Consider the following 20,728-nt stretch of genomic DNA (forward strand, 5'->3'; position numbering starts at 1 on the left):
TTAGGCAGAGGCATGCTGCAGGGAAATGACTCCACAGTGCCACCTCTTGTGAGATCAGGAAGTGCAGCTCACCAGGGCCTTTCCCAGTTTGGTACCAGGTCTGTCTTCTTAACAAGGTCAGGGCTCAGGGAAAGAGGATTGGGAGAGTGAGGAGGGGAATGTGACTCAGGAAGACAGAGCTTGGTCTACTGAGCCCCTTGGGAAGAAAGTTTCTGCGGCTACAGGAACTATGAGGCCTTCACTTCTGACAGTCCAATGTGATTGACACAGAGACAAAACAGAAATGGACTGTGGCAGATGTCATAACTGTCCTCAAGTTCTTCACCTCTCTGTGTTATGCCTTGAGGCTGTGTGACTCCCTGCACTGAGAGGGGAAGACTGTGTCTCCAGCCCTGGAATCTAGGTCCACTTCAGGCTTCTTTGGGTGACATCAGGGAAGAAAAAGGGCTAATACTCCAGGGCTTTATTGGGCTCTTCCCTCTAAGAACTCCACTGTCACCCATGCTATCTGATGATGGAAAGACACATGGGATTATTAAGCCACTAAACTGAACCCAGACATGTGAGGTGAGCCCATAACATCCCAGGCTAAGCCAAGACAGACTCAGGCCACTTCCTGCTGACCAGGGCCATATGAGGCAGACTGACAGAGACTGCAGACCTACAGGTTCATGAGCAAGCAACGGTGTGGTGGCATCATCGTGGCCACAGGTGCCTAGTTATGCATGCAATCAGATTTTGTGAGTTACATGTAAAAATAAGGAAGAGAGCAGAAGCCCAAGTTTGTACCTGTGGCAGAATGGTGATTCGGAAGGAGCGACTGGAGTTCTCATCTCTCAGGTAGATAGAGATCTTAGGGAAATACGCCCACGGCGTTTCAGAATTTGTCCAGCATGCCAGCTGGGCCCCTGTCCAGAAGCCATCAGAAAACTCTGGAATCTAGACAAACAGATCCTGTGAGAAGCAGGGACCAGCCTGGTGCATAACAGGAAACAGCTCTCTACTTTGCTGGTCCCAGCACTAGTCGCCCACGGGGATAAACAACATCTCATTTGGACAGAGTGACAGGGACATCAGTCTTCTGGAAGAGTGTCAGTGATGACACAATAATAATTATTAAAACTGCTAAGATACCCAGATCGCTTCCTGGGATTAGGCACTGTGAAAACACTTGGCAAATGCCTACTTTAGCCTTCCAGCACGCCAACCTGTGTGGTATGTTCCCTTTCACATTACCAGGGAGGGAACCATAGAAGTGAGGCAACTTCCCCAAGGCCACACAGCAACAAGCCTTTAGAAGAAAGAAATTCTAAAAGTATCTATTGTAGTTTGATTTCTGTTGCTGTGATAAAATATTCTGACAAAAAGCAACTTAGGCTTGTCTGAACTGTAAGAGAGTGGGCTACTCGTCTTACAAGTCAGGTTACAGTTCATTATAGCAAACAAAAGGCAGTGGGAGGGGCGGGGAGCAGCGGGTCACATCATATTCACAGCTGAGAGCAGGGAGAAACTGGCTTGTGCTGCCTGACTGCCTTCCTCCAGTTTTCTCTTCTCTTATACAGTTCAGGCCCTGGCTAGGGAATGGTGCCACCCACAATGGGCTGGATATGTCATATCAATGAACAATCTAGATAATCCTCACAGACATGCCCACAGGCCAACCTGATCTAGGTAATTCTTCAACCGCAACTCTCTTCCCATGTCTACTTTATGTCAATATGACAGTTAAAACTGCCCATCACAATGGCCTCCTCGGCTCTCTGGGGCATTGCCTGCCTCTGAACTCCAGGGGTTCATTATACTAGTTGCTTCCTAATGCTGTGTTCTTCTTAAACACTCCTCCTCAAGACCTCAGCCCAGACCCCACCTCATCCAGGAAGCCTCCCTGCCTCCTGACTTAACACTAGAACACTGCTCCAGCCCCCTCTCACTTGGCCTTTCCCTGGGGAAGTTCATGGTAACAAATCTTGCTTCTTGGTGATGAATGATCCTTTACTTGGACCTAGAACTTCTCAGGACAGTGTTTCCTGCCTGTGCCTGTGTATGTCTCACTGTGTGGGCCCAACACTTACACAAGACAACACCAAGGAACATGTGGGGGGAAAATGAGTGACACCCAGGATCAAAAGAAGGCCATCTGTGCCTCCCATCAAGAACGGGAAAGGTGGTGCCAGCCACCCACTTCTACCTGCAAGGGAATGAGCTCCATAGACTTATGCTATCTCAGCCTCAGGTCTTGGGCTATGCCTGAGCCACATGTTGGTGGAAGGAATGTGTCCACAGAGATATAGGGACATGTGGCCAAGGGGAGTGGGCCACACCAGTGGAGCTTCCTGAGCAAGAAGCCCAGGGCAGGGAGTGAGGGAAAGGTGGTAGGCAGAGCCACAGCAAAGGTATTGACAGGAACCTGCCCACTGGGTGCCAGTGGCAGAAAGAGAGGTGAGAGGAGGCTGGGAGAGAGTCCAGTGCTGCTGTGAAGTAGCCAAAGCCTGCACTCTATTTACCCAGGTCTGTTCTCAGCAGCACCGCAGGTGTGACCAAGTGGGCATGCATGCAGTTCATCTGTGCCCTGAGTTCTCTGAGCTCTAGGGGATGTCTAAGATAGATATGCACCCTAGAGTCACTAGCAGATGGTGGTAGGGGATGAGACTGGGAGAAGCCAGGGCTAGAAGCCAGTCCTGAGAAACAGGTGATGCCCACATCTGAGTGCCAGGTGGATGCTGTGCGCAACACCGGCACATGCTAGGTGCCACCACCCATTCTCTGCGGCAGGAAGCCACCTGTTAATCCTCCCACACAGTCATGGTAGATGTGTAAGGTTTCTAATGCCGGTGCTAATACACATTTGTCTTTTACAGAAGCGATGGATCCCCAATAGGTATCATAGGGCCCTTTCCCTGATGAGCTAATCAGGATGGAGGACTTATCATTTTGCTGGATGTGACAGAGGTAAGAGTGCCTGGGTCTCCTGGGAGTGACCAATGTTCCAGTGAAGCATATGACCAGCTCCACTGTGTAATAAAGAGTGAGTCCCAGAGAGGCCAGGCAAATGACCAACATGATACAGATCAGATCTGGAGGTGTATTTTGTGTTCCTGAAAATATGCTCGACAGTCCCCCCAGGGGCTGCTGTTTTCCAACCTCAGGTCAGTTTTAAAGTTGGAAGACACTTTGTACAGATGCCACTTTGATGGTGGGTTCTATAGCCAAGGAGGTGCTAGGGTGAGCCCTAACTGGGATGCCACAGCTGGGATGGATGGAGCTTGGGGCTCCAGAAGACCCCTTTCATACATAGACCTAGAAACCATTCCTTTCTACATTCTGCCTAAACGACACACACAGAGAGACAGAGCTCAGGCTTTACAGTTCCTTCCAGTCTAGATCTAGCCTTTTGCTTAATTAGGGGGAAAAAAAAAAAAAACAAGCCAAGAGCGTGGACTTCCATGAGCCCTATGTAGGTAAAGGGGACCAATGCCCAGAGGCCCTGCACTGTAAGGCAGAAGATACACACTACTAGAATATGCCCTACCCAAGGTTGACAATCTCATGCCTTTCCTCCCTGATGCAGGTGCTGAGTGAAATCATGGGATAATTTTAGACACAGCAAACAAATGCCGTAAGCTCCTTGCCTCTGCCTCGTGGTTTGCTTAAGTCATCGGATGCTGAGATGAATTCAAGGTACCCACACCCCTCCACTCACCTGCCCAGGCTCATGTGAGGGCTGGCTGTGGCTCACTGGCTGCACACCTGACATGTCTATGGTCCCCGTGACTCTTGTAAATCCTTAAGAGCTCAGAATATAGAGCCTGAAGGCGCTCACACCACTCCCTCACAGAACATACTTATATTTAAGCACTGGGCATATGCTCCTTATTTTAAGTAGGGTCTGATTTTAAGCAAGCATTCTAACTTTACAGCATGGAAAGACTGACTTGGCATTTTTTTGGGTGTAGCAGCTGTTGGCAAAGATATGGATTTGTTCTGATTTTGGCATGGCTGCTCTGGACCACTGCCTGACACTGGAAACCAAAACCTGTGCACACTGTCTTGCTGGGTGCTCTTCCCATATAAATCCAGGTTTCTGCAATTTGGGGACAGAATAGCCGATGTCTCTCTTGTTCCCGAATTTCTGCTGGAATCTGACACACAGCCACAGTTATCTGCTTTTGGTCTCACTCCAGCCCCTTGCCAGCATCACATGCAGGCCCTGGGCACAACATGCTCATGTCTGGTCATCTAGTAAGGACCTTGAGTAGACATGAGAAAGACAAGGGGCACCTGCCTCTCTCAAGGCACAGGGAGGTGTCAACATTGTAAAAACCAGTTACAAAATCTGTTAATGTTAATTTTTACTTTAAGTACACCTCTGATGTCCATTTTCCTGTAAATAAGCAAAGATTTGGGGACAGAGCAATTTGACTCCTTAGTTAGCAGCTGATGGACTACCCCTTGTTGCTCTGCCTGTCTTGAGCAAAGTAATTATCAGCCTAGCAGCCAGCTAGACTGCCCTTAAGTGGTATCAACCACACAGAACATTCCAGAGATGCCTTTGACTAGCAAGGACTGCAGGGACTTCCCACTACTAAAGTCACCACCTAAGCCAGGGCTGTTTGAAACATTTACTACCAGACTTTTTGTTGTGACAAGCCTGGATGAACTCTAGATGATCCTGTAACCACATCCACCTTGGCCAGGCAGAGAGAGCAGTTCCCCTGGTAGTTTAGAAAAGGTGTTGTTTGGACAGGTGCTAAGAGGCAAGGCTATGATTGGTCCAAACAAACGGCTGCCATTGGTTCAGAGCAAATGTCTGTTAGTTGTCAAACAAATGCTGTGATTGGCCTAAACACACCTTCTTGAGCTGTGCCAGCAGGCTGTTCCGGTTCACACAGACCCACTCTGCGGCTACCTCCCCTGGTGTTGCAGCCGTGGTCCCAATAAAAGGCCTCTCTTTGGAGGGTCTTTTCTTTCATACTTTCAGAAGTGTGGGCCGAGCTAACATGGAGAAACCGCAGCAGAGGGCAGCACCAGTGACGTGGCAGAGTAAGAGAGGCAGCAGGGACAGCTGGACAGTTGGCCAGCCAAGCTGTGTAAGCTAAAAGAAACTGATCGCTTCATGAAGAAGTGCTGGGCACCCTGGGCTCCCAAGTAGCCATCGGTAGGTCATCCAGTCTAGCAGCCAAGCCATGAGAGAAGTCACAGTGGAAGAAGGGATAGAGATATTCACAGGTGACAGATATAGATGACAGATGGAAATATATATAAAGAAACAGTCTCAACAAACCCACAGATGGAAGCAGGGAGCCTCCCTGAGGGTTCCCTACTACCAAATAGAGGAACCTGGATTGGACTTAGTGTTACTTGGTATGTATTGAATATGGAGTGTTCCCCCATTTGTTGGGTTTCTGGGAAGTGATTCAGTACTGGGGATCTGACCTCACTGACATTACTTCCTTGAGAGATTCAGAATATCATGGCATTGTGGGGAGGCTGTTAAGGTGGGAGGTGCAGTCCAGCTGGAAGAGGGCACTGGGAGAGGGTCTAGAGCTTTATCTTGCCCTAGCCTTCTCCTGTATTCCCTTTATCTGTGTCCTGGATGGCATGATATGAGCTTCTCTGCTCCGCCTGTTTCCCCACAATGATAAACTGACACCCCTGAAACCATGAACAACATAAATCCTTCTGTGAGGTATCGTGTCCCAGCCATGATCAAGTAATTAATAAATACATACCCACTGACACCCAATGCTGCACAGACTGATATATTTTTCATGTATGTATGTGGTATGAATGAGTGAAAGCATGTATGCTTATCTGTGTATGCTCATATATGCAGGTACAATTGCAAGTGTGTATATGTGTACTGTGCTGGTTAGTTTTATGTCAACCTTATACAAACCTAAACATATCTGAGAAGGACCCTTAATTGACTGGGCTGTGGGCAAGCCTGTGGTACATTTTCTCGGTTGATGATGGATGTAGAAAGGCCAACCTCACTGTTAGTAGGACCACCCCATGGCAGGTGGTCCTGGGTGCTATAAAGAAGCAGGCTGAGCAAGCCATGGGGAACAAGCCAGTAAGCAGCACCCCTCATGGCCTCTGTATCAGCTCCTGCTTCCAGGTTTCTTCCATGAGTTCCTGCCCTGACTTTTTTTAGTGAGGGATCATAACCTGAAAGTTGTAAGCTGAAATACACTCTTTCTTCCCCAAGTTTCTTTGGTCTTGCTGTTTTTATCCTAGCCACAGAAACCTTACTCAGATATATGTGGAGGCCTGAAGTTAACAGGAGTGCCTTCCTCAGTAGCTCTTCACTCTATTGAGGCAGGGTCTCTTGCTGAACACAGAGCTCACCAATTCCAGCTTGTCCAGCTAGCCAGCCTGCTCTGAGGATCCTGTCTCTGCCTCCCCAGAATTACAGGAAGCCACCACACTTGCGTGCTTTGACATGGATTCTAGGGCTCTGAATCACAATCAATCTTCATGCTCGCATGGCAGGCGCTCTATCCACCGAGCCATCTCCCCTGCCCTAGACAGATGTTTTTGGTCTACACTGTTGGTCTGCACTGACTGGAAAGCCGAGATGATGTTGGGAGAAAGAGTAGGCAAGCCTCAAAAGCTATGCTGATTTTGATGGCTAGCCTTGGCTGTTAGCTGGCAGCCATTGTTGGTGAGTCAATCTAATAAATCATATATATTCAATCAGTTCTGTTTCTTTAGAGAACCCTGACCAATACACCGTTCTCAACCAGGATATATTTATTATTGCAGGATATGGCCATCAAACAAATGTTACTCTGGCCAACTGGCTTGCTTTCTATACAATGTTTAGACACCATTCCAGTTTGGATGAGGAGCAAAGAGGGAAAAGATTTGGGGCTTATTTTAAAGGACACAAATGCAACTGTGCTTTCCTGTTTCTTTAGCACACAGTCATGTGCTAGGTAAGTTTTTATACCAATGACAGCATGGGGAAACAGTGGCCCAAGATTATAATGGAGGGGACCATTCCTCTCTCCTTGAGACATCACAGCCACTGTGTCATCACAGCCCAGTGCTTCACTCACAGGTCTGGGGTGGAGCTGGTGTGAGCACACCTACTGTACTGACAGCTGTGTAAAAGTAGAGTGACAATTCCAGGACAGAGTGACAGCCAACAGCTGTGTAAGTGACATACCACACTTTCCATGGCTGTTTTGTGTTTTCTGCTTACAAAGTTTACTGCAAAGCCATATGCTGAGCTACACAGCAGTAGCTGCAAACATGCTGTGGTTTTTATGTTTCATTTTTTTTTAGACATTATTATTATCGTGGGAAGGAATACACATGTGGAATAGCATCCATGTGGAGGACAACTTTGTGGAGTTGGTTCTTTCTTTCTACTTTTACATGGGTTCTGGGGATCCGACTCAGGATGTCAGATGTGAATGACAAGCTCCTTTACCCAGTGATCCATCTTATCTGCCCTTCTGTCTGGTGACAGACACATCACCCAGTTTTGTGTAAGTACACCCCATGATGTCTGCATAACAAGGGTATCACATGGCAATACTGTCCCCAGACCGTATTTCTATCATTAAGAGGCACATGATATAATCATACTACAGATGATTTTTACATCAGATAAAAAAAAATTCTTGTGCCAACTCAACTCTTAGAACACTGGAAGTATTGCACACTCTGAACCAAACCCTCTGAAGCTGACAAGAAGGTATTGCTTGCGGATGGATTCCTATCAAAAGGTAACTTCATGAGTGAGCTTCACAAGCAACAGTCCACAAAACAACCTGCTCTTTAAAATCTTCAGAACACTGAGCAATAGTCCGGAGACTTACAACACACAGCTGTGTTCTAGAAAATTCCCAAGCACCTTGGGACTCACCAGAGACGTGCGTGCCACAGCTTCCACCACCGCATCGAACACCTTCTGGGGCAGGCGCAGGAGCGTGGTGCCGCTGTCCACAATGGCCTTGTCTGCATTATACTGAAACAGGGAAAGGGGAAGGCACTGAGCATGGCTGCATATGTCATCCACGTACTGTGACCCCATTTCCATCACTTGTTTTTTTTTTTTTTTTTAAAGACTTATTTATTTATTATGTATACAGTGTTCTGTCTGCATGTATCCCTACAGGCCAGAAGAGGATACCAGATCTCATTACAGATGGTTGTGAGCCACCATATGGTTGCTGGGAATTGAACTCATGACCTTTGGAAGAGCAAGCAGTGCTCTTAACCTCTGAGCCATCTCTCTAGCCCCCCATTTCCATCACTTGTGTCTGTCATTGACAACTTCATGCAGCCGCCGTAGCTCAGTGGTAACCATGAGCCATTTTAACTCCAGAGCTCAGGAGTCAGGGACCATCCATACCAGTGTTTTCACTCCATAGATGAGGAATCTGAGGCACTAGAAAGAGACAGGACCACAACCCAGAGTTCCTAAGCAGAGTTTTATGGCTTCTTGGAGCTGCTCAATTTGCCTATTCCTCATTCTGGGCAGAGGTTAGGTCACTGGACTTCAGAGATTAGAAGGACCCTTTTAAAAGCCACTTCAGCAAACTGTTCAAAATCTATTTTTCTATTATTTGACCAGTGGAAAAAGAGAAGGACAATCTTGATGGACACCCCTATTTGCATTTGGGAAGGAAATTTAATAACAACACACACTTTGTATTCTATTTTATTGGATACAAACCTGGAGATGTCAGTGATAACTAAGGGCCTTTGACAGTGCAGAAATGTGGACTTGGGACCCACCTTGATAGCACTGGGGTAGACCAACATTGATTCGAGGTATTCGTAATCATGAGAATTCAGGGCAGTGTGGAGACATGTGGGAATCAACAAGAGGGGAAGTGCTAGAGGGGTCTACACAGTCACTGACTGGTGAGCTTCAGAAGCCATTCTAAAACTGGCACACAGGACTGAGGCTTCCTCAGACTGTAATCATTTTAGTGCCATAACAAAGAAGCCAAGTGCAGTGTGAGACTGGGTGTGTGGCTAATGGGAGACGCAGTTGTGCTTTCCTAGTGGCATTGTCAAGCTGCTGCACCTTTAGGAGCCTTAAGTTGCGTGTGTGTATGTGTGTGTATGTGTGTGTGTGTGTGTGTTGGGGGGAAGGGGTGTTTAAAAAGGATAAAGCTGATGACAGTTTAATCTCCATTCTCTCTCCTGATAAAGGTTCTTTTCACAGAGTTGAGGGCCCATCTGGCCAAGATGACTGGGGAAGATGAAAATGAAGTTGGACACTATCCTCAATACTGAGCACATTATACTAATTTTTCCAGAGGCTGTAGTGTGTGCGCGCGCACACGCGCGCTTATAATTTACTGATTTGAACTCATCATAGAGAAAGACTGTGATAAATACCACCACCAGGTGGTAGTGGTGCATACCTTTAATTCCAGCACTCAGGAGGCAGAGGCAGGTGGATCTCTGTGAGTTTGAGGCCAGCCTGGTCTACAGACTGAGTTCTAGGACAGCTAGGGCTGTTACACAGACAAACCTTGTCTCAAAAAACAAAAACAAAAACAAAAAAAAATGGAAGATTGTGTCTTCCTGTAAGGATCTTCTGAGCTACCCTGCAATATAACCTACCTTATGAGTTCATGCCCAGTTTCCAGTTAAATACTGAGTCTTCTCCATCACCTATAGGCAGAATCCAACAAGAATGGAAGACACTCACCTCTCTGCAGTCCAGGTTGAGGCTCTGGCCTCCAATTTCCAATTTCAGGATCTCTATCTGATAGTACCACTCCTCTTTAATTGGGGTATACCAGATGTCTCCTTTATACAAACTTGGTTCGATCCCACCTAGGACCTGGGAAGAAAAACAGTTACAAATGTAAGAGGTAAAAATTAAGTGGCTACATTAGTAGCTTCATAGGGAAGCATTTACTCAGGGTAAAATACCATTCAAAACAGTATCTTCACTTTATTCTGATGCTCTACAGCTAATAGTGATGATTGAAAATTCTCCATTTATAGAAGGCTTCAGGGGATGGAGGTGTTGGTCATGCCCCACAATACTTTGCCCTAGTCTGACAAAGATGCTCCACTGGTATCCCAGGCATACAGCTCTACCTTCATGATGCTGAGAGTTCTCTCAAACAAATGCAGTAGAGTAGTTAACCATTCTGATTGGCCTTGATTTACTGCCTCAGAAGCCAGAGATGAGGGAAACAGACCGACCAAAGATTTCTTAATCAAGACATTGTTTTGCAAAAACAATGTTACCTCACAGTCATAGGCCACCCTCTCTCTTCAGAAAGAGACAACAAAAGTGTTTGGGGCAGGTGGACTGCTAGCAGAAGGCAAAGACTGGTGCTGATCCTTCCTGCTGCAGTGAGGACAGGCACTGGACACACCTCCTAAAGAGGGGTCCTTCTTATCTTCTGTACTCTGACTTCCTCTGCAGGGAAGGTTGGCCTGCATCATCCCCAAGGGGTACACTGCCCTATTTCCATTTCATTCTGAACATTTTTGCTGGGTGGTATGTCCCTGTGTCGGGGGAACAAAGAGAAGGGAGTGAAGGGGGAGGGAAGGCGGGAGAGTGGCTCTGCTTCCCATCAAGTACGTGGAAATCATGGGTGTGCATGCCCTGCCTAGAGGAGGAGCACCTGCTGCACCCTCCACGTTCCTTACTTGCTGGTGCGTCTTCCATGGAAAGCCGACTGCTTTGTATATTTTCAAAGGACAATAAGACAACAGGGGTGGGATTTGGAGAAGCACTGAGAATCGTATTTTTAGATGGCTGGACCATTATCAATCTTCTAAAGGTGGTATGACAAAGTTATTAAATTATCATTAAATCCTGTTATGGTGCCTAATATTTAGTGATGGGTAAGCATTTCCTATAGGGTGCTTGACCAGTACCTAAATTAGATTGTGTGTCTAATGGTTCTGATTTGTTTTTAGTAAAAGAAAACCCATCAATTTGTGATTTTTCATCCCTTTAAGACTGAAAGATACCCACAAGACTACCTCCGTTGGTACCAGATCCGGCTACTGGCAATCCAGCCCCACACATCTGCATGGAGAAAATGTCTGGAATCTTTGCTTGGGCCACCAGGGAATCAAAGAAGGTCTCCAGAGAGCTTGATGGCTGCAGAAAGGTGGGAAAGACAGTCACTGCTTTGTGACCACTGTGAAGACAAAGATGAGCTGGTGCAGTCAGCATCCTCTTTTGGTATTCTTGGTCTTTCTACTTAAGAGTCTTCATGGTTAATCAACACATGCTTGGAACTGGGTGTGATCACGCAGAAGTCCTCCACCTTGCTTCCTCCTGTCTGGCATTTGAGGTTCTACCACAAAAGTATGATATCTCCAAGAGCTATTAGGATGCTGCCAAGCTGTTTATCACCATTTCAGGATACGAGATGTGTGAACTTGTGGTAGTGGGTTACTGATCTGGGCTTAGATACTTGGGGTAAGAGAACACAGTTACTCTAAGAGTCCTACCTACCTCCAGAGCCACCCAACATACAAATAACCACTGACCTACAAGGACCATGCATCCTTATCCTGGCCCCTGGCACTCCAGCCATCTTAGGCTTCAATGGTCAGGACACTCCCCATTGCAGGGTTGCAGGCTTCCTTTGTCTAGTGCCTCTCCTTCACGGAGCGACATGTTTGAAGAACAACTCCATTTCACAAGACTGTCCAAGTGAAGGGGGCGCTCTGTAAACAGCTTTGGGCTAGAATAGACTAGCACTGCAGGTGCCATGAAGGAAGTTAGTTTAGACTTTGGCTTTCACAGCTGGGAGGCACCAGGGCTGGCCACCATGAGTTTCCAGAATTTTGTTTTTTGCTTTCACCTGAGACAGAGTTTTGCTATGTTGCCTAGGCTGCCCTTCAACTCAGCAGTCCTCTTGATCTGACCTTGAGAATAGCTGGGGTTACCAGCATGCAGCACCATGCCCTGCTTGGGTGGCCAGTTTCTTCAGACAAATGCAATGCTCAGCTGTGGCAGCTGAAACCCTGCTCATGATCACACTGAAGGAATAGCTGCTTACTAGCCACGAGAATTCAAAGCCCCATTATTGTTGGAGCCCCTGAACCTAAGTCCCTGTTCAGGGCACCATCTGTGGGAGACCTGCTCCCACCTTTTAAAGGGTTCCTATGAGGAAGAGAGAGAGGGATAAGAAAATATTAGATAGAAAGACAGTGAAGAGAAACACAGGATAGCTTTGGGAGGACCTGGATCAATACCCAATGGCCTCTTCTGCCTCTTCAAAGGGACTTTTTATAATAATACCAAGGGTCGGGGCAAAAGACCTCCCCCTTGCCATCAAAGCATACTGCACAGCCAAGTGCAGACCCTTCCAAATACCTAGTAACCATGCCCGTGGTCCCGTCATCCCCTTATGTAGCCCTGCTGGGTAAAGCAAGCTTAGATTCTCGGACCCTGAGTAAGTTCTCACTAGGAAACCTCTATGGGTCTCTACACATTATGAATGAGATAGGAGCCTCTTCACTTGAACAGTCCATCTCTCTCTGACTATTTGCTCCTTCTGTCTCTGCTTCTATAATCCTACCCTGCATTTAGCACCATCTCCCCATGTGATCTCTGCAGAAAGGCTATGGTGTCTGAATGGACTGAAAGACAAAGTTCACCAAGGGGTAGGTGGGGCCTGGTGGGAACTCATCTTGGACCCCCTTCCTGAAAAGGCAGCAAAGGATGAATGCTTGCTTCATGTCTGGCCAATCCTTGGACCGGTCCTGACTAGTTTGACTAGTTTTTTGTTCCCTTATCTGGCAACTGTGACCACAGTTGCCTGTCTCAGACCTGTTCTGGTGTTTAAGAGGTCCAAGGTCTTTGTATCTAAAAAGCCTGAAGTTACAAGACATTTGTTTACACTATGCAAAGATATGTCACCTGATTGGTTTAATAAAAAGCTAAATGGCCAATAGCTAGGCAGGAGGCATAAGCAGGACTTCTGGACAAAGAGAGCTCTGGAAAGAAGAAAGGGAAGTCACCAGCTGGACACAGAGAAAGCAGGACATGCAGAAGAGGTAAAAGCCACGAGCCCATGGCAGCATGTAGATTAACAGAAATGGGTTAATTTAAGTTATAAGAGCTAGTTAGAAACAAGCCTAAGCTAAGGCCAAGCTTTCATAATTAATAATACGTCTCTGTGTCATGGTTTGGGAGCTGGCTGGCAGGAAAGAGAAAGACTTGTTACAGCCTGACACATGCATAGTTCAAACATGATGTTATTCTGAGTCATTTTTTCCTTAGGCCCTGGGCCTGCAAATCTCTCAAGGACTAAAAAAATCTAGAGTTGTTCAGAACCAACCCTGAAGGATCCAGATCTAAGGAGGTGTGCAGTGGGGCCTGGCATCTGCAGCATAAGATGCCCCCTAGTGGCTGTGATGCATAGGCTTTGGAGAACTATCTGGGACCCACCAGGGCACCCACACTAGAATTACTACCCAGTCCTTGGCTAGCCACACTGTTTCGGGGGTAGGACACCTGACTTAGGACATCCAACTGGTCCTTCTAGATGCAGCCCTCTCCCTACAGAGACTATTACTAGATCATCCAATGGCTAGCCTGAAACTAGCTGTCAGTAACTTTGGGATTTTGTGGATGAAAAGATAAAAAGGTCATGTGGAGAGGCTGAATGCCTCCACAGAAACCCCTAAGTAGTCTGTTCTCATGAAGGCTTTACACATTATTAATTCCATTTAATTTAGGACTGTTCTTCAGAATAATTAGCATTAAAAGCATCTCATCCTTCATTTCCAACCATTAAAGACATGATTTGCCCAAGGTCACACTGTCAGCAGAAGGGGACTTAGGAACTCAGGTTCCACGCCAGTCTTCACATCAATGAAGTTTGTCCACAGCGCCAAGGACAAAGGGGCTCTTGAGCCTGTCCTGGCTCTGTAACAGAGTGAGAGTGGCCTGGGGCTCATGTATCAATGGATGCTAAACATCTTCACTGAAGCAACCACACATGTAAATGAAACACAAGGGCCTCACAGGGTCTGCCTCACAGGAACATGAGCTTCATGAATGGCTATCTTGTGATGTCCTCTGCCTGGGGTCTGATAGGCAATTGGTAACCCCTGTTTCTCTAGGAGAATCCAAGGGCTTGGAATTCCCCATTTGTTGCCCCCACACACCATTGTAAATAGACTGGAGTTAAGCACACATTCCGCAGGGTGAGTGAACAATCTTTTCTGGATTGTCCTAGGCTAGACAGAGCCACTGCTCATGTGGCTACACTCTTCTCTGCAATAAGCTAAGGCTCAAAGTTTAGGCCTAAGCCACTAAGCCAGGAAATGGTGCCCACTAGTGGTGCCAGGATAGGTGACCCCTTCTGCTTTGCTCAAGTGCATAATACCTGCCTGTCTCCCAGATACAGCCCTTCTGTGAATCCACCTGCCTCTGGCAACTGCCCCAGGTAGATCCTCCCCTGCCTACCCTCTTCTAGTACACCATTATTTCTTTGTATTGATCCAAGCACAAATACTGGACATGACCCAATACTGTCTTGGGAAGACTCTTATTTTGTAAGCACAGCATTCCAGCAATTTTCCCTGGCCATTCCTGCAGGGGCTGGCTATCCACAGGGCACTTGATCACATACCAGTTGCTGATGTCTCCCCCAGAGGTCCCCTGGGGGTGATAGGACAGCAGTGTCCTCAGCCCTGGGAGAGCACCTCTACCATTTTAATGGCTTAGTGTCACTCGTCTTCATATGATCCTAAGAGATTAATTACATGTATGTTTCCTTTAATACTACCCTCATCAACATTTCTAAGCAAACTCCACAATCTACAGGACTCACATTCTGCTAACATGTTTAAAAAACAGAAATTCAATGAACAAAAACAATAACAAAATAATGAAACTGAACTCGAACTATGGCTCAGTTGGTAAAGTGCTTGCTATATAAGCAGGAGCATGAGGACCTGAGGTTGATTCCCCAGAACTCACATAAAAAGCCAGATATAGCAGCAGCACATGCCAATAATCCCAGCATAGGGGATCCCTGGAGCTTGCTGGCTAGCTAATTCAGCCTAACTGAATTGGTAAGTTATAGGTTCATTGAGAGAGAGTCTAAAAAAAATAAGGTGAAGAGTAAGTGAGGAAGACACCTGATACCAATATCTGGCCTCCATTCATTTGTGTGATACTCACCCCCAACACATACACACACCTCAAAACAAAACAAAAAACTAACATTATGTGGGAGACCTGCTCCCACCTTTTAAAGGGTTCCTATGAGGAGGAGAGAGGGATAAGAAAATATTAGATAGAAAGTTAGCAAAGAGGAGGAACACAGGATAGCCTTGGGAGGACCTGAATCAATACCCAATAGCCTCTTCTGTCTCGTCAAAAGGGCTTTTTATAACAATGCCAAGGGGGCAGGACAGAAGACCTCCCCCTTGCTAGATCAAAGCACACTGTACAGCCAAGTGTAGACCCTTCCAAACACCTGGTAACCACGCCCGTGGTCCCATCATCCCCTTAAGCAGCCCTGCTGGGTAAAGCAAGCTCAGATTCTCAGACTCTTTAAGTTCTCACTAGGAAACCTCTGTGGATCTCCACACATTATATCTTAAAGGAAGTTACCCTAAGCTGCAAACATGACTGGAAACTTCATTGTGTGAACACTTGTCTCATTGTGACTTTTAGCAGCTACCACCCAGGACAACCCAGGACCCCTGTGCTAGTCCCTTAATGACTAGTTTTCACAGCCTCATTACCTCATTAACTTGAACAGATAGACCTGCCTTACCTTGGCCAGGGCAGCATAAGCAAGTCCGAGAATTCCATTCCATTTAATCCCAGGCAAAAAGAAATTCTCAGACTCCAAAATAGTGGCAATGTTGACCAGGAAAGAGCTGTTGAAGCCTTTTGGGATGGTAACAATGTCCTCACCAACAAAGCCAGTCCAGCTTCCCTGTGTGTACTTCACAGTGACATCAAAGCCCTTGGGGTGATATGTGCTGGATCTGCAAGAGAAAGGAAAAGTTTGTGGTGTTCTGTCTATAGGCCTCTGCTCTTTGAACCACAACTGTGGCACAGCCAATCACCATGGTTTACAGTGGTCCTCTACAGTCCATAGGAAGTGATGCTCAGTAGAAAGCGGTATCCATGTTGACTAAGGCACCATTCTCATAAATAATATTAAGCCTCCGAGTCAATTATGTATGAGTGGCTGCTGGGTATTTGGGGACAGGCAGGAGAGAAATTTCCATCTACATTCATCTTCAAGTCCATCATCCACAGGGTGCTCCTAGTTTGTCTGCTTTCTGCCCACATTGTCAACTTCAACACTGTTGGGAGCCTCTTACTGACCACCTCTTCCCGGAAAGGAAACCATCCAGCCTGGTGTCAATTAGCCAGCAGCATGGCTCCATCACCATGTCAAACTGACTGAAGAGAGAATAGAAGCAAACAGGTCAAGTTCAGAAATGCCCGCAGAATGACTTAGCACAGGAGTTGGCACACCTTTTCTACGAAGGGTCTATAAAGTAATGTTCTTGGATTTGCTCACCTTATAATCTCGGTAGCAGGTACCGAGCTATGGTGCTGTATGAAGGGAATGGCCATAGACCATACAGAAGCAAATGTGTGTGGATGTGCCCCAATAAAACTTTATTTATAAAAACAGTAGCTAGTCAGATTTGGCCCACTGACTACAATGGTGGACCTTTTGAACTAACTAGCAGATCAGCTGTTATCCCCCAACACTTCCCCAAGCTGAGCTTTGAACCGTGTTTTATTTTCATCTCATCTAGGCTTCAGCATGTTCCTTGGAATAAGAACCTGAGCTGGCATCACATCTACACAGCATGTCTTTGGGTTTCCTGCAGCTGCCTTACATGGGTAGTTCCATGCCACTTGCAGAGAAGAAAAAGGCAGTAAGAATTACAGTACCACGGTCCACAAACAAGCTCACTCACTCACTACCTGTATTATTCTGGAACAAGCAAATTGAATTGTGTGCTTTAGTTCCCTAATATTCCAGGATAAACCAGGACTGTACCTCCTGAGACTACCTATGCAGACTGGAAAGGTTAATCTGTGACAAATTTAGAACAAAATCCTGGCTCCCAACAAGTCTGTAACAAAACAGCTACAATTAGTGTAATTATCAAAGGGATTCCTAGCTTTCTCCAATTTATGAGAAAACTCAATCTATGAGAAAACTCAATCTATGAGAAAACTCAATCTATTAGAAAACCCACGGCTGTTCTAGAAAATACACCTATAGGATGATATCCCGAGTATCCTAAACTTAAAGTCTGTCTGCCTCTTAAAAAGGGGGCAACCATTCCTGATGCAGAAGATAACTCGACTATGGGGGGAGAGGCAGAAGTGTTGTTTCAGAACCCTGGGCAACAGGCTTCTAAATGGTTCAATGCTGTGATCTGGACCAGCACCATCCAACAGAACCTGCTCTGATAATGGTGCTGATCCATGTCTCTCTCATTCATTATGGAAGCCACATGCAGCTACTGGAATGTGAAGGTGCCAGAAGGCTGAACTTTTATTTCATTTCATTTAGCACTAATTATTTTAAACAGCTCCACATGATCAGTGGCCACCCCTGTAGAAAACATTTTCTGAGAGAATGGAGGAAAACTCTAAATTATAAGCTCACCCTTCTTTGGGGCTCCTTTACTGAATCAGAAAGAGTAAGGGGAAGCCCGGGCAGCATCATGAGCAGCCCTGCAGGTTATTAGCACATCATCTCCAGCACTTTAAAGGGATCTCTGCATCTTCATTTGCTAACATCCTACTTTTCTGACACTGGGTTTCTGCTCTCACGTGCTTTTCACATTAATCACGTCAGGAGAAAATGCTGGATGGGCTTCTCACTTGCAAGGCCTCCATTCCAGATGCTCAGGCATGGCAAACAGTCAGGGATGTGGGTGGCCAGGAATGAGTCTTCTCACAGCAATAAAAACACTTTGAATGAGATGTAGAAGACATTCTGCCTCTGTTCAGAGAGTTCAGGGAAAGCAGGACTAAAGAAGAGAGCAGTTGAAGCCAAGAACAGAACTTCAGTCCATCTTGTTTCAAGAGAAAGCCACCATTGTTCTAGAGAACATGGAAAAGGCGGAGTTGCTGACTTCAAAGGCAAGTCTTGCATCAGCTCTGGTTCTCCTGAGGGACCCCACCCAGCATATGCAGAGGCTCCTAAAGGCTTCTTCATAATATTTCTGTGCACATTGCAGAGTTTGGCACCAGTGGACTTGGCGATTTAGACCTTGTGACTTGTCAATGATTTCAGAAGTCACCAGATATGAATGGATGGGAACCTTGAGCTTGGCCTGGTGGTTCAAGCTCCCAGGCTCCAAAGAAGCCAGCCCCTGATGGACAGGTCAACAAGACAGACAGTCTTGAAAAGTTATCTGAGCAACCAAGAGAAAGAACTGTCCCTACTATATGTGAAGGCATCTGTGTGTCCCTCTGACCTCTTTAAAGACATCACCAGGTGGTCCTTCAGTTCCCTAAGCTCACTTACAGGCATTCTTGCACAAAATGAATTGGTTCATTGCTTCAGTGTTTCTGTGGGTTTCGGCCCAGATGGAGTGCAGGAGTGAGGCAACGTTAATAGACAAGCATGCTTGGGCTCCTGAATGACAGAGGCTAAGTGAGGTACATATGGGATCTTTCACCAAGCCAGTTTCTTGGAGGCCATTTTATTGGCTGAAAAGAAAATGCATTTGAAAAACATGAAGCCCTTTCCCTGCTGCTGTATAGTTATACACTGGGGCATCCAACACCTGCAGAGAGCTCATGACGGGGACAAGTCACACAAATGACTCACCGTGGTCCCTCACCTTCCATAAATCAAAGAGATCTTCTCAAAGAACCCTGAGCCAAGTCTCCAATTACTGCACAGTGCTTCAGGAAGCACAAAACCTGAACGTCTGAAGGCTGGGGACTTGAATCAGGCTGCCATGCCCAACCAGAAGCCTTATTATAACGAAGAAATCAGAGGACCAAGTCGATACTCAAACATTGCAGGGCAGGGGGCCACATCTCCACAAAGGCACCTTTGTCAGAGATCCAGAAGGAAAGAGACTGTTCTCTGGCTTCCATCAGATACAGCGGTTAAAAAAACCTCACCACAGCCAACATCAGCAAAAGTACTAGACAAATGATAATTTACATGGAGAGCAAATATTCTTTATAATAATTATGTCTTCATTGACTCTTAAGTACAATTTCCCACCAATCTCAGTGCTCACCGAGGAGAAGGCAGAAATGGCAGACAGAGCACAGAGGGAAGTCTTGCTTTTCCTAGACCTGGGTGTGTTCTGCTGTTCCTCTTTTATTTACTTAAAAGCGGGGGGGGGGGGGGGTAGATCTGAGGTGGCAGAGCTGAGGGGGTGTCTATGTTCTTTTGTGGGCTTAGCAGGGAGGAAGGCTGACCAGTCACAGCCAACAGTTCCTGTTGACTCAGATGAAGGCAGGCCTGAGAAGCCCAGCCTACTGCACAGGATAAAGGGAATTTCTGCCCACCTCCCACACACCTGGCTAGAAGCACAAAGTTCACCTGAAGGAGGAGCACAAAGCAGGAAAAAAAAAAAAAAAAAAAAAAAGGAGACCTGCTGGAGCCTAAGTGAGAACCACAGTTCATCTGAACAACAAACACAGCAGGAGGCCCATGAGAAAGCTGCCATCCTGTCTGCAACTGAGTCATGAACATTGAGTGAGAGTACACAGCATGAGCACCAGTAACTTTTATTTACCCTGGCACATTTCAACAACTGCATGGTCTTGTCAAAGGATGCCTGGGTGCACTTTGGCCCTGATGGAGCTGAGAAATGAAGCTGCCAAGGGGCTGCCGGATAGTTGCCTCCTGGCTAGACATTGCCTTTACGGTGCACCATAAGCATGTATCTGTCCACATCACCCTGACTCACGCCAGCTCCAGCGTTACAGCTTCCTTCTTGTGACTCTTATGCCAACAGAGGTGTGACAAGGAAAGAACTCCTGCACTGCTGGGAGGGTGGGCTATGCACCTGCCTCAGATTTGTGAGCCTGGACTTCCTAGTCTGCGAGGGGAGTGGGTCTCGGAAGGGAAGGTGCTGCCCTGTTTTGGGCTATGCCTGGAATGGTGCAATGCTAGAAGAGGCAGGACATCTCTTAGAAAATCCAGAACCATCCACCTGCCACAGGGCTTCCTCAAGTCCCCTGGCATGCATGTGGGTGGAAAGCTATCTGTGTGAGCCAGGGCACCTCCCTTTCTCATTCACCCTAAGTATCATGGACAGATTTAACATGCATTGGAGCATCATTAACTAATACATGAATGGAAGGCAGTTGACACTGTATTTTTAACTCATGAAAATCTTCTTCATTTTAGAAAATCTCATCAACTACCGAAGGAAACCAGGTAACCAGTTTAAACCAGTTGCCCAAATGGCCTCCACTGGTTCTGTGTCGCATTGGGCCTGCATCCACACTGGTGTGCAGCCTCCAGCATCCTCTGCATGCCTCTCATTGGACATGCTCATGTCATGTACTGAGTACTTTACTCATATCACCTCATTCAGGCTTGGTGTAGTGTCCCCCCCACTCCCCAATACTTGAGACCAGAAGTATTTCAGATTAAGTTTTTCTGGAATGTTTGCATATACATAATGAGATACCTGGGGAAGGAGACCTACTCCTAAATGAAAACTTGATTTGTGTGTGCACGCACACACGCACGCACGCACGCACGCACGCACGCACGCACGCACGCACACACGCACG

General features: G+C 46.6%; 1 protein-coding gene across 3 annotated transcripts in view; it reads right to left on the bottom strand.

Annotated features, from left to right (window-relative positions):
* The window catches only part of Bace2 (beta-secretase 2), an 81,700-nt gene that overhangs the window by 15,554 nt on the left and 45,418 nt on the right, over positions 1-20,728 (bottom strand). For 2 of the 3 annotated variants that reach the window (XR_005092486.1, XM_028879922.2), the window contains exons 3-7: positions 15,747-15,963; positions 10,970-11,098; positions 9,680-9,814; positions 7,877-7,978; positions 790-939 (exon numbers count right to left, since the gene is read on the bottom strand). Coding sequence is in view for 2 of the 3 variants with exons in the window: in XM_028879922.2 (XP_028735755.1) it covers positions 790-939; positions 7,877-7,978; positions 9,680-9,814; positions 10,970-11,098; positions 15,747-15,963 (733 nt within the window). In the remaining variant the exon portion in view is untranslated. The remainder of the gene's footprint in view (positions 1-789; positions 940-7,876; positions 7,979-9,679; positions 9,815-10,969; positions 11,099-15,746; positions 15,964-20,728) is intronic. The other variant, XM_037209602.1, reaches the window with a different exon arrangement.

The sequence above is a fragment of the Peromyscus leucopus genome, chromosome 12 (assembly GCF_004664715.2).
Source record: "Peromyscus leucopus breed LL Stock chromosome 12, UCI_PerLeu_2.1, whole genome shotgun sequence".
In the NCBI taxonomy this organism is placed as follows: domain Eukaryota; kingdom Metazoa; phylum Chordata; class Mammalia; order Rodentia; family Cricetidae; genus Peromyscus; species Peromyscus leucopus.